The sequence below is a fragment of the Neomonachus schauinslandi genome, chromosome 8, assembly GCF_002201575.2.
Source record: "Neomonachus schauinslandi chromosome 8, ASM220157v2, whole genome shotgun sequence".
Lineage (NCBI taxonomy): Eukaryota > Metazoa > Chordata > Mammalia > Carnivora > Phocidae > Neomonachus > Neomonachus schauinslandi.
This window is the reverse complement of record NC_058410.1, coordinates 33,617,131-33,631,367: the sequence shown is the minus strand read 5'-3', so window position 1 is coordinate 33,631,367 and position 14,237 is coordinate 33,617,131. Positions and strand designations below refer to the sequence as shown.

Genomic DNA, 14,237 nt, shown 5'->3' with positions numbered 1-14,237 from the left:
TATGAATTTGGGACAGACACAATCAACTCAAAACAGTACATTGCTGTCAAAGTTTCTGATGTACTCTGAGGCAGAGAGCAAACGTGTGTTTTACTGGTTTTTTGTTTTGTTTTGTTTTTTGTTTTTACTTTTTGTGTAAAATGGAAAAACTGAAAGAGAAACGAATTAATTTTTTTGAGGTGGTGGGATACCCCCAAACCTGAAAATTTTACAAAAAGACTATTCCTTTGTTCTGTCCACTAAACCAGACATCATCTTCTTCAGAGCTGTATCTTTAAACCTCAAAGTTTTCTATTCTGTGGAAGCACAGAATTTTAATCTCAGAAGAGACCCAGAGAGAGGAAGGATGTTGCTCACAGTTATCCGCCTAGTAGTAGTAGAACCAGCCTAGTCTGCCATTCTTCACACCATGTTTGCCACCTTCATCTGATGTGTTTCCATCTACACTGTTGATTGCCCTTGTTAGTTACTACTCTTTTTCTGTATATGAAGAGTGATTGTAGCCATTCTAAAAATGAATGCTATTTATTCACTAAATAAATAAAGTGAATGTTATTTATTTTTTTCATTGTGGAAAGTTAATTAAAAAAAATGTTAGAGTGCAGCTGACACGTTTGCCTGAATTCCTTTGTTTATATCCACAAACAGCTGTGTGCTTATTCTCCTCTCTCATTCGAAAACCTGCCATAATGGGAACTGGATCTAAGGCACCCCCGAGTTTTCCAAATTCTTCTTGACTCATTGCCTAAGTCAGAGTCATCACGGGGAGATATGGGCGTCGTCTTCCATTTTCCTGCAGGCCGATTTTTCAGATGACTGAGTTTTTACTTTGCTTCCAGTCCACATTTGGTTATTGTCGGTAAGAAAGGTTCATTAGTCAGGAATGTTCACACACGAGCTCCATCTGTGCCATTCTCATGGTGTTGTGCAGAAGACAGCTGATAACTCAGCTTCGGCTATTTGCCACACCACCACATCCAATTGATTCATAATCTTCTTTGTCTTTTCTTCCCATTTTAGCAAATTGATGGAGAAGCCTTTCTGCTTATGACCCAAACAGACATTGTTAAAATTATGAGCATTAAGTTGGGCCCTGCTCTCAAAATTTTCAATTCTATCCTGATGTTCAAAGCTGCAGAGAAGAACTCTCACAATGAACTTTGAAGATGGTGAATTTTGAATACCATCAGCTTTCTGCTTTAAAGCTCATGTTTTATTCAAAGCACAAGGACAGTTATAACTCCTACATAAGAAGTCTCCAAAACTCAAAAGAGTGATGCTATCAGATTATTTATATTCCTCAAGAGACAATATATACGAATCCTTATGAAAGTCCTTCGGCTTTTAACCAAGTACTGTCTAACAGCGGTCATCCTTTGGTTCTGTTCACTGAGCTAAAATTTATCTTTGTACATCTTTTTGAGGCTGGGGGGTGGGGGGAAGGGGACTTCGTTAATTATTTATGGTAAAAGGGGGGGATCGGAGTAAGAATTTTTGGCATTTTGTAAACATTGTTGAATTCTCTTTCATGCACACTATTTCTTTTTCAGTACTTTCAGAAACCTTTTTATATAATCCAACTTCAACTGAAACCAAATTAGTCAAAACCTGGCTGATATTTGCCAGTGGGACTGTTACCTGTATTGTTCATTCTGTGCCATATTTTGAATTGCAACATTATGCTAAGTATAACTCTGCAAGTCATGATATTGCCTAACTGCTTGTCATAATTTGTTGAGGCTGAATGGTGGTAAAAATTACTTTTCTTTCAATCAATGTTTTTACTTTTGCACGCATTATGAAATGTTAAACAAATTACTTTTCACCAGCATCTTTACTATAATTACCAAAAACATGTATATAAATAATGGAATTGAAAAATAAAATATATAAATAAATTAGGTGATGTATTTGAATGGCATCAATCTTATACATTGTGGTGCCCTATGTATTTACAGGAGTCCAGTGGTATCAAAGGAATATGCAGTTCTGTTGGTGGGGGGGGATGTTTGTAAGGATCTTGAACTATTTATGAGATGATCTTGAGCTTCTCTCTAATTGCCAATGAAGTCACTGTGATGCTTTTCAGAGCTGAAGGGGTCGCTCTGTCGATGGAAACACTAATCCATAAAGAGCTCTGTCCCAGATCTTCTTCCTCCAGACCCAAAGATTTTCTTTGGGTCTGCTGAAGAGAGAGTATGTGGATTTTACTGAACAGGTAGGGTGTGAGGGGGCAATAGCAGTCAACACAAAGATTCTAAATGCTCACAGATCCAGGGGGCAGCTTCCCAAAGCAATTATTCAAGAACCTCCATTTTGGAAAGATTCCTTTCTCTGTAGAACAGTTCACCTAAGTTTTATAAATGTATAGATGCACTTTAAATGAAAGCCCTTGATTACCTAGAAACTGCTAGCACTAGTGTTTCTTTTCTGAGAATGCCTTTCCAACACAAAAGGTAAATTATTTTATCAGCCTTTGGATGTAATGTCTACTTCTAGGATGGGCCATTTGTTCGAGGGCTATTATAAGGATAGGAAGTAAGTTTGTAGCATGCGGTCTGAACTCTGGGGCAAGTTCCACCTCTCTCTTTAGTTGCCCTTATTTTTTCTGATGTAGGACTTCCTTTGATGTCCCCCGTTGGGAGTCTATTAGCAGTCCTTTGCATTTGTCATAATTCAGAAGGGCCGTGGCATCTGCAATGTCCCTTTCATTTCTTGCATGAGTCTGCTTAAATAAGTTTTTCGTTGTTCGGTTTTTTTTTTCTTTTATGTTCTGTTCAGAATTTGTACATTCAAGTTGCACTTGTTATATCTGACATGAATGAAATAAAATCTTAATTGCAGATACTTTTTTTACATATGTATGATTTTTTTTTTTTAGAAAGCTTGTCATACAGGCAAATGAGAGCAGGAACAATGTCAAAGGTTTGGGCATTACCTCGCTATGTAATGAATCTGCAGGATTCAAAATTGTCCAACTGTGTCCCAGGTGATGTGAAGAACAACAATAAATAAGTAAGTAAATAAGTAGAGACATTTTTAAAAAATTACAAACATTGTGTAAGGCAAATGGGACCTGTCTGCAGGGTGGAATATAACGCTAGGCTGCCATTTTGCAACTTCTAGACTCAGTAGATACAGACTCCAAAGTAAATAGAGTTATGTTAGTCAGCAGTAGGAGTATTTGCCAAGTGGCAGGGCCATGCTGGGCACTGGGGACAGATGCACCATGGAAAGAGATAATAAAGCTTAAGTGAATTTGCCCTCACGGTCACGTCTGCCGTGTTTAGAGCCAAACCTCACTGCAAGGTTCCTGCCGCTCCACCCCAATCTCTTTCCCAGCCTATGGGAACAAAGAGAGGCTTTCATTGACCTTTAGCCACAGAGGCTGTGGACTTCCTAAGGAGAGGAATCTGTAAGGATTTGGTAAATTCATTTGGGACAGGAAGAATAAGACAGATTGTGGAACTAAAAAAAATGGGGGGGTTTCGGGGAAATAAAGGAAAGTTTGTAAGGAACTAAAGGCACATTCTAGTGAAAGGGAAGAAACAGAAACCATGGAATTAGGGACTAGGTTAGGTGAAATTGACATGTACCGAATTGGTACTCTGCTGTCCATTCTCACCAAAGCAGTTAGTATTGAATAGTCATTGTAGAGGTGGGGAGCTGATCGAAATTTCATTTTCTAGCTCACTAACTTCAGCATTTTAAAGAATAGTACTTATAGAGAAAAAGGCATTAGAATAAGTATTTCCAGAGATGTATGTCATACAAATATTTTTCAATAATTCATAGGAACCCCTTTCTTCTTAAACTTTAAAAAAATTAATGTGATGAAGTTACCTCCAAAATGCTCATGGCACTGTGATGGAAGTATTAGCACACTTAAGTCTCTTCAATCTCTAAACCAGTCTGTTTTGTCAAAACTGATAGGTTCTGTGGAAACTGTGATGATACCAAGGAGTACTTCAAAACTAATGTTGTCATGTATCCTTATTAAATACTTGAAAAGAGTGCGCTGAGTCTTGTCAGATCTAAGAAATCCTTATGTACCATCTTTAGGAACAGAACAAATGGAATTACAACATGGGACTCTGAGCTGGGTGGATGAGGAACCAGAACCTGGACTTTGGAGATAGGCAGGAGAACAAGTCTAGGAAGGGGCCAAGCCAAAAACTAAAAACTGGTGCCCAAAAGGCTCTGGGAGGAAAAAGCCAGGTCCATATTACAGACCGAACAAACCTGAGCAGCAGCTAGGGCACATGCCAACACCTGACGTCAAAGCCCGGGAAAAGTAGAAATGGTGTGAAGAGACAAGAATGGGGCCATCACTGTATGCCAAGGGAGGGAGGCAGTGAAAGACTCCACAGGTCACAGATGATCAGAACCTGTACGAGCAAGATCAGCCAGCAGTGAGGAGACCTCAGGAATGAAGCAGACTTTGTTCTCAACAAATGAGGTTGACGGAAACCAAAATGCCTGGGACCAGGCAGGTCAGCTGGGGGAAAGAGAACTGGGGAGTATGTGCATCTTCTTAAAATGTTCAAGACCAAAATGTTTCCAAGCCATATTCAGACCAAGGAGACAGCCCACAGTCCACAAATGTACAGCTCCTGGGCATTAAGTCCTACGAGGGTGGGCATATTGGGCCAAGTGCAAGGTGTGTGATACCCTAATCAAAGGATTTGAGTGTATCTGAAGTGTAAGGTCTTTCAAAAACTAAAGCACCCTTGAAATTGAAGCTTGGGGGGTGCCTGGGTGACACAGTCAGTTAAGTGCCCAACTCGGTTTCAGCTCAATTCGGGATCTCAGGATGATGAGATCAAGTCCTGCACTGGGCTCCATGCTCAGCTCAGGGTCTGCTTGAGATTCTCTTTCCTTCTCCCTCTGCCCCTCCTGCTTGTGCACATGCTCTCTCTCTTCTCTCTCTCTCAAAATAAATAAATCTTTAAAAAAAAAAAAAAGTGTAGCTTGGACCATTGAATTTCTTATAACTCAAACAGCTCTTTAACATAGTATTTTATTACAGAATTTCACAAAGAATTTTCAGTATCTAAGCATAAAGATAGAAGATACTGAAATTCATTTGCATCTTTGAGACAAGATGATTTTCTAATACCTACCTCTACTACAATGCTAAGTCAAAACAGTTTTTTTAATAAAATTTTAGCTGTCCCAGAGATCATTAGTTCTGATGCAATATTTGGCATGCTACTAAGTAACTGGGTGTTGAAATCCTATTTCCTTTAACTTTTCTTTCATAGAAGGAAAATAGGGACTGTGCATATCAAAAATCAGTGTCTCTAGGAAGTTGAGGGTTTGGGACAGTCTTCTTGGACACTCAACTCCAAATACGTGGAAGGCAGCTATGAGAGCAGCCAAGGCCGTAACACAGTCGTCTACCCTTGTGAGCTTCTCTTTTTCTAAATACAAAGAAAATTCGCAGACATCGACGTTGAAAGGATTCTTGACTTCTAATACGGGTGTGGAAACTTGCACCTGAAACAACAGATAACAGAGTCACCACTCTGTGATGTGGATAATAGCTAAATAATGTAAGCTGCCTCAATTTAACCATGGTACTACAGTAAATGAGCTTGGTGTAGTGCAGCATATTTATAAATATGACAAAACCATTCTTCAAAAGAGACCACCGCCCTGTTTTCAAATAAATTCTATGAAGATGTGAATATCAAACTCAATGTCAAACCCAGTGGTCACTGACATACTGCATACCTTCTCATTCACAATGACAAAAAGGCTGGGATCATCCCCAAAAACATCTGGTAGGAGCAAACATGTGGCTGTCATCTTCATATCTGCCAAAATAACATGCTTAAGGTCCAAGGAAAAAGAAGATTTTGCCAACTATTAGCAAAAGCCAGTCTTAAAATGTGGGTGTTTTTTTTTTTTAAATCATTTGCATCTATAGAGAATAAACCAGTCTTCTTGCATCAGTGTTTCACAACCGTTTAACCAAACATTTGCCTTCTAATAAACATCCAGATCTCATGTTCTGCCCTCCAGGTCATGGCCAGGAGAAGATAAGAGTCCTGTATTCTCTGTCCATCAGCCAGGAAGATTTTAGCATGCTTTACCTTGTGATTTGTATTATGACATTAATAGGTAACTAGTTCCCTAAATATAATTTTACAGTATCAAGTGTACTTTTAATTCTATACCTCAACTCGTCCTATTTGAGAACATTTTTTTCATCCTGCATGTTGTTTCACTGAATTACTTATTTCCAAAACAGTGCTTTTCTAATTATCCCGATTTATACAGATAACTAAGACCAGATTGCCCCACCCCCAGGTTTACTAACGTTTCAACATGTCTTCATCTGTGTGCTGTTTCATTTTTTCTTGCAATGCAATATTGATTGGATTGTCCACCACTGAAAAAGAAGTCAGTATATTTTCTGAATAGGATTCCAGAATGTGCTTTGTTTTCTTATAAATATCTGTTCTCGTAAGAAGTTGGAATTCTCTGAACATCTAGGAAAAAGAAGAAAAAGACCGTAAGAAAAGCTAATGTATAAAATGTAAGGGAGTAAATAACTCTTTAGGATTCTATTAAGCTTTGAATGCTAGTTTGTTTGTTTGTTTATTCTGGTTTTTTCCTATTTTTATCTTTTTTTATTATATTAGTCACCATACAGCAGTCATTAGTTTTTGATGTAGTGTTCCATGATTCATTGTTTGTGTTTGTGTATAACACCCAGTGCTCCATGCAATATGAGCCCTCCTTAATACCCATCACCGGGCTAACCCATCCTCCCACCCCCCTCTCCTCTGAAACCCTGTTTGTTTCCCATAGTCCATAGTCTCTCATGGTTCATCTCCCCCTCTGATTTTCCCCCCTTCATTTTTCCCTTTCTTCTCCTAATGTCCTCCATGCTATTCCTTATGTTCCACATATAAGTGAAACCATATGATAACCGTCTTTCTCTGCTTGACTTATTTCACTTAGCATAATCCCCTCCAGTTCCATCCATGTCAGTGCAAATGGTGGGTATTCATCCTTTCTGATGGCTAAGTAATATTCCATTGTATATATGGACCACATCTTCTTTATCCATTCGTCTGTTGAAGGGCATCTCGGCTCCTTCCACAGTTTGGCTATTGTGGGCATTGCTATTATGAACATTGGGGTTCATGTGGCCCTTCTTTTCACTACATCTGTATCTTTGGGGTAAATACCCAGGAGTGCAATTGCTGGGTCATAGGGTAGCTCTATTTTTAACTTTTTGAGGAACCTCCACACTTTTCCAAAGTGGCTGTACCAACTTGCATTCCCACCAACAGTGTAAGAGGGTTCCCCTTTCTCCACATCCTCTCCAACATTTGTTATTTCTTGCCTTGTCAATTTTTCCCATTCTAACTGGTGTAAGGTTGTATCTCAGTGTGGTTTTGATTTGAATTTCTCTGATGGCTAATGATGTTGAACATTTTTTCATGTGTCTGTTAGCCATTCATAGATCTTCTTTGGAGAAGTGTCTGTTCATGTCTTCTGCCCATTTTTTGACTTGATTATATGTTTTTTGGGTGTTGAGTTTGAGAAGTTCTTTATAGATCTTGGATACCAGCCCTTTATCTGTAGTGTCATTTGCAAATATCTTCTCCCATTCTGTGGCTTGCCTCTTCATTTTGTTAACTGTTTCCTTTGCTGTGCAAAAGCTTTTTATCTTGATGAAGTCCCAAAAGTTCATTTTCGCTTTTGTTTACCTTGCCTTTGGAGACATGTCTTGAAAGAAGTTGCTGTGGCCGATGTCAGAGGTTACTGCCTATGTTCTCCTCTAGGATTTTGATGGATTCCTGTCTCAACGTTGAGGTCTTTCATCCATTTAAGAGTTTATCTTTGTGTATGGTGTAAAAAAATGGTTGAGTTTCATTCTTCTGTATATAGCTGTCCAATTTTCCCAGCACCATTTATTGAAAAGACTGTCTTTTTTCCATTGCATATTTTTTCCTGCTTTGTTGAAGATTAGTTGACCATAGAGTTGAGGGTCCATATATGGGCTCTCTATTCTGTTCCATTGATCTGTCTGTTTTTGTGCCAGTACCATGCTGTCTTGGTGATCACAGCTTTGTAATATAGCTTGAAATCGAGCAACGTGATGCCCCCAGCTTTGTTTTTCTTTTTCAACGTTTCCTTGGTGATTCGGGGTCTTTTCTGGTTCCATACAAATTTCAGGATTGTTTGTTCCAGCACTTTGAAAAATGCCATTGGTATTTTTGATCGAGATGGCATTGAAAGTATAGATTGTTCTGGGCAGCATAGACATTTTAACAATGTTTATTCTTCTGATCCATGAGCATGGAATGTTTTTCCATCTTTTTGTGTCTTCTTCAATTTCTTTCATAAGTGTTCTGTAGTTTCTAGAGTGTAGATCTGTTACCTCTTTGGTTAGGTTTATTCCAAGATATCTTAGATTTTTGGTGCAGTTGTAAATGGAATCGATTCCTTAATTCCTCTTTCTACAGTTACATTGTTAGTGTACAGGAAAGAAACTGATTTCTGTGCACTGATTTTGTATCCTGCCACATTACTGAATTGCTGTATGACTTCTAGTGATTTGGGGGTGGAGTCTTTTGGGTTTTCCACATAAAGTATCATGAATGCTAGTTTAAAATATATATGAGTAGCTTTAGTGGAGAAGTAAAGACTTAAAGACAGGAGGAAAAAAGGATGAAAGCCTGAAATGAATAGGATAAATAAGATAAATAATGGACATAGCAAACTTCTATACCCATAGAAATAAAACTTTGCATACAGACTCAACTAAACGAGGGTTCCAATATATATATATATATGCATATTTTGGCTATTTGGTTACCAGGTAAGATTCTAGGACCTTGTATTTCTTTAGGCGGTGTGCAACAAGGAGCAAAATAAGAAAACAGATTTTAAAAAAAAAACAACAACAACAAAAAAAGAAAACAGATTTTAGGAAGCAAACCTTTAAAAATACCTAACCATAGCATTCTAAAGGGAAAGAGGAGAGCTTTAGAGACAAAACTAAGTTGTGAGAAACAAATGTAGGAGATCTGACTACAAAGTAAAAGCAAAACCAGTTTACGTGTATGGGAACCCCTTTACTCAAAACCACCTTTTCCTGGCACTGCCCAAGTTCTCCCCCTCTGTGAATTCCACCACCACTGCAGCCTCCCCATTTTTTTAATTAAACATTTTTAAAATTTAAATTCAGTTAATTAACACATAATGTATTACTGGTTTCAGTGGTACAGGTCTGTGATTCAGTCTTATACCCAGTGCTCATTACATCACATGCCCTCCTTAATGTCCATCACCCAGTTACCCCATCCCCCACTCTCCTCCCCTCCAGCAACCCTCAGTTTGTTTCCTGTAATTAAGAGTCTCTTATGGTTTGTCTCACTCTGTTTTCATCTTGTTTTATTTTTTCCCCTCTTCCCCAATGATCCTGTTTTGTTTCTTAAATTCCACATGTCAGTGAGATCATATAATTGTCTTTCACTGATTGACTTATTTTGCTTAGCATAATACCTCTAGTTCCATCCATGTTGTTGCAAATGGCAAGATTTCATTTTTTTAATGGCTGCATAATATTCCATTGTATGTATATATCACATCTTCTTTATCCATTCATCCATCGATGGACATCTAGGCTCTTTGCATAGTTTGGCTCTTGTGGACATTATTGCTATAAACATTAGGGTGCAGGTGCCCCTTTGGATCACTACATTTGCATCTTTGGGGTAAATACCCAGTAGTACAGTTGCTGGATCATAGGGTAACTCTATTTTTAACTTTTTGAGGAACCTCCATACCGTTTTCCAGAGTGGCTGCCCTAGTTTGCATTCCCACCAACAGTGTAGGAGGGTTCCCCTTTCTCCACATCCTCACCAACATCTGTCGTTTCCTGACTTCTTCATTTTAGCCATTCTGACTAGTGTGAGGTGGTATTTCATTGTGGTTTTGATTTGTATTTCCCTGATGTCGAGTGATGTTGAACATTTTTTCATGTGTCTATTGGCCATTTGGATGTCTTCTTTGGAGAAAGGTCTGTTCATGTCTTCTGCCCATTTCTTGATTGGATCATTTGTTCTTTGGGTGTTGAGTTTGATAAGCTCTTTACAGATTTTGGATATTAGCCCTTTATCTGATATGTCATTTGAAAGATCTTTTCCCATTCTGTCAGTTGTCTTTTGGTTTTGTTGACTGTTTCCTTTGCTGTGCAAAAGCTTCTTATCTTGATGAAGTCCAGTAGTTCATGGAAGCTCTCTTATTAGGCAACCTTCAGTGGACCACTAATTAGGATGGTGGGGAACATGGTAAGTCCAGTGAATTCCATGTATCATCACTGTGGGGCATCTCAACAGAGAAATGGGATGGATATATATATGTATATATATACATATATATACACACACACCAAATTGAAATTCAATTTGAAAGTAACATTTACTGAAATGAAAACATCACTGAATAGGGAAATGCATATGGGAAATACAAAGAAAAATTTCATGAACTTGAAGATAGAGCAATAGAAATTAATCTGAATAACAAAAAAAAAAAGACGATTAAGATTAGTAACCTGTGGGACAAAACCTGGAGTGTGGAGAGAGGAGCTTTTCTGTGGCTGATCATTCATGGCTAGGAGTTTGGCTGTATGGGGTTTGGGGAAGGTGGCACAAATAAATACATTGAGGATAATGGGTGCCAGGTTTCTTGCTGTTAAGGAGAGTTGGAATGTATGTAAATGGGGTCAGTTAGAATAAGCCCTCTGGTTTGGGTTGGAATTGAAGGTATAAATGTGACCTCATGGTTTTTAATACTTATGCATGGGTATATGAACAGATACAGATTGTGTGTGTGTGTGTGTGTGTGTACGTGCATGCACACCTATATAAAGGTATATATCCTGGCTTTATTCTGTGAGAAATTGTAGAGCAATAACACCTCTGTAGCAATGAGCATACCTAGGGCTGAAATCTTAGTCTCTAAATATCATTCTCATTTTCTGTTTAAAGAATGTGTTTTGAGGGGAGGAGGGTGATGAGTGCAGGTGGTGGTGAAGGATCCATGTAAACTCTTTGGTACAGTGTCCCACACTGGCTGCTTCTCTTCTTCCACACCTGTGCCCACAAGCTCCCTAGGCTCATAGGGCTTCACAGTGGTAGTAGCAACAAGTGGTGGGAGTAGTTTCAAGCAGGGGCATCTGTCCTGCTATAGGGATTGGTTGTTAGCTGGGTGTTTATAAGTAAGGTCGAGCTTGCTTTTATTTTGGGAAGCACAACAAGGGTTTTATAAATTATAAATCCCAGCTGGCTGTACCAGGCTTAGTTACAGAGGTACTTCCTGAAGAAAGCTAAAACATTCAATTCTTTTGTTTAAAACAATAGATAGACTACTTTATTCAGTAAGTAGCACAGTCATTACAAAAACCATATCCCAATCCATATTTTGGATATAAAAGGTGAAATGCTTTGGGGAATTGGAAAAAAAGAGACTTAAGACAAAGCATGAGAGACACACTCTTAGGTCTGAAATCTGCTCTCCACCCCCCACTCAGACTTATTCTCATCTACTGTTCTTTGAAAGGCTGCTGAACCATAGCTTATCTATTTTAATCACTAAACCTGTGCAGGCCACACTCCCATGAAGACCCCGAAGGCTGCAACATTAATGTCCAGACAGCCTTACCAACTGCTATGGACTGAATGTTTATGTCCCCCGAAAATTCATATGTTAAACCTAATGCTCCATGTGATGGTATTAAGAGGTGAGACCTTTGAGAAGGCACTGGTTATGAGTGTGGAGCCTTCATGAATGGGATTACCACCTTTACAAGAGAGACCCCAAACAGCTACATTGCCCCTTCAGCCATGTGAAGTGACAGCTAGAGAGCGCCATTCATGAACCAGAAAGCAGACTATCATACCAAAACTGCCAGTGTCTTGATCTTGGACTTCCCTACCCCCAGAACTGTTGAGGAATAAATTTCTGTTGTTTATAAGCCACCCAGTCTATGGTATTTTTGTTATAGCAGTCCAGACAAAGACACCAACCATTCACTAACTCATTCAGCATTCAAAACAATCAACATTCCGTTTGTATTGCATGCACAATATTCTGCAAGGCACTTGGAGAATTACTAACATGTTTAAAATATGCTCCTTACACTTACGGAGTTTATAGGCTATCAGTTTGACAAGGTTTTGCTTTAAAACAATATATTGTAGGTGTGTCAATTTGGCATACTCTTCTAAGAGCCAAAGCCTCCTGGCTATAGCTGTTCCTAGCAACCCAAAGATGAAGAGAAAGCAACAAATAACTAAGGTAGTGTTGCTGAGAGACGAGTAGATAAAATAATCCACGTGAAACACTGAAAATATGCTTCCTACGTAGTAAGCAGATGTTTGCTGTAGACATGATTTTGAAAATGAAATATGCAGGCAAGTTCTTTTTTCATTTTTTGGAGGAAGAATAACATGGAAAACTTTTTTAAAATTTAAAAAAATTTTTTTAAAGATTTTATTTATTCATTTGAGACAGAGAGATACAGAAAGAGAGAGCATGAGCAGGAGGAGATGCAGAGGGAGAGGGAGAAGCAGGCTCCCTGCTGAGCCAGGAGCCCAACGTGGGGCTTGATCCCAGGACCCTGGGATCATGACCTGAGCTGAAAGCAGATGTTTAACCACCTGAGCCACCCAGGCGCCCCAACATGTAAAACTTTTTATTTTCAAAATAGTTGATTGCAACCACAGAATTCTTCCATGAAATGTGTTCCCAGGTAAAAACTTTGATGAATCTTTCATTATGTGCTACAACTAACATTACACTAAAATTGTTATAGGACCCCTTTAATGGCCACCTTAATAAGTGAACTAAATTGACGGGTATTTGATTTACCTATTAAACTTCATATATTCCAAGACCACTTTATGAAGCTATTTGGGATCATAAAGGAAATAGATTTTGAGTAATGCTGCATACTAATAGTTCCTTAGTAAGCTATCTTGACTGTCTAAATGCATTGCTGCAAAGGGAAAATGTTTCACACTGTCAAAATACCCCTAAGTAGTGGTCCTCCCAGCCTCCCCAGTATGTTCAATGACAGGGAAATCTTTAAATCTGAACGCAGGCAGTGCATGTTATTAGAATATGCTTTCAGAAATTCTTACCAAATGGTCCTAGTTGTAGCCTGTGGAGCCTCACGTATCCTACTGAGATTCACACCCACCATTTGCTATCTAGTGCTGTTACACTCCAAAGGAAAAGAAAAAAAAAATCAATTTGGACATTAAAATCAGAGAATATTATAAGCAAATAAAGATACCTGATAAGGGCACTTCAAGAAAGGAAACATTTTAAGAATGTCCTTCAGAGGTGTTCTGCTGCCAATCAACTTTCTTCTTATTTCCAAAGTCTGACTCATCCTCTTATCAATTTCTTTCCAGTCCTTTTCTGTTTTCATATATTCTTGCTGGAACCAGTTAATATGTTCATCTGCCTCAGAATCTAAACAAACAGTTTCTTCCTGCAAAATATTTTTGAAATATCAATGTTTCATTTTTCAAGTGGCAGTTTAACACTTCATGAGAACTTGAATCATAGGCCGTTATTGCAGACTCTTAATGCACTCCTAAGGTGAGTGTTACCACATGTGATTACACTTGGCCTTGACTGTGGTTAACAAATGGACAGTCTTTAACAAATCAGAGAGTTCATTATTTACTATCATTACTTGCAATCTGTTCTCTTGACAGATGTAAGAGTTACTTCATTTTCTACATACCCTGTTAGTGGAAACCTAGATTATCTAGAAGGTTCACATTTAACAGAAATGTTTTTTTTATTTCTACTCATTTAAATATTAAAAGAGATAAAGAGGTTTTAAATTAAGGTTTTGTCATTGCTACTGTTTGTATTTTTCCTTTTTAAATGCCTTTGTGTAGCTGCACTACTATGCCATAAAATCCAAATTCAAAATAATAACAGTGGGTATTTTGTGATACTAAATCATCAAACTGTCAATTACATTTACTATAAATTTGAGTACATTGGGTGGGGTTGGATGGCTAGGAAATACCTCACATACCCTTACTAAAAATCCAAGACAATCAGTTTGAGGAGCCAAAAAAAAAAAGATGTTTCTAGAAAAATTTGTTGAGGGGCAGTCAGACAACAAAAAGAAATAAAATGCATCCAAATCGGCAAAGAAGAAGTCAAACTTTCACTATTGCAGATGA

General features: G+C 38.3%; 2 protein-coding genes across 3 annotated transcripts in view; one reads left to right on the top strand and one right to left on the bottom strand.

The window, feature by feature from the left end:
* The window catches only part of L3MBTL3 (L3MBTL histone methyl-lysine binding protein 3), a 121,360-nt gene extending 118,509 nt beyond the window's left edge, over positions 1 to 2,851 (top strand). For both annotated transcript variants that reach the window (XM_044917674.1, XM_044917673.1), the window contains one exon: positions 1,021 to 2,851. In XM_044917674.1, coding sequence (XP_044773609.1) covers positions 1,021 to 1,164 — 144 coding nt within the window. In that variant the 3' untranslated portion in view covers positions 1,165 to 2,851. The remainder of the gene's footprint in view (positions 1 to 1,020) is intronic.
* Positions 2,852 to 5,214: 2,363 nt separating this feature from the next.
* The window catches only part of SAMD3 (sterile alpha motif domain containing 3), a 52,162-nt gene continuing 43,139 nt past the window's right edge, over positions 5,215 to 14,237 (bottom strand). Inside the window, exons 7-10 of the mRNA XM_021693528.2 lie at positions 13,325 to 13,525; positions 6,326 to 6,497; positions 5,737 to 5,819; positions 5,215 to 5,499 (exon numbers count right to left, since the gene is read on the bottom strand). Coding sequence (XP_021549203.2) covers positions 5,215 to 5,499; positions 5,737 to 5,819; positions 6,326 to 6,497; positions 13,325 to 13,525 — 741 coding nt within the window. The remainder of the gene's footprint in view (positions 5,500 to 5,736; positions 5,820 to 6,325; positions 6,498 to 13,324; positions 13,526 to 14,237) is intronic.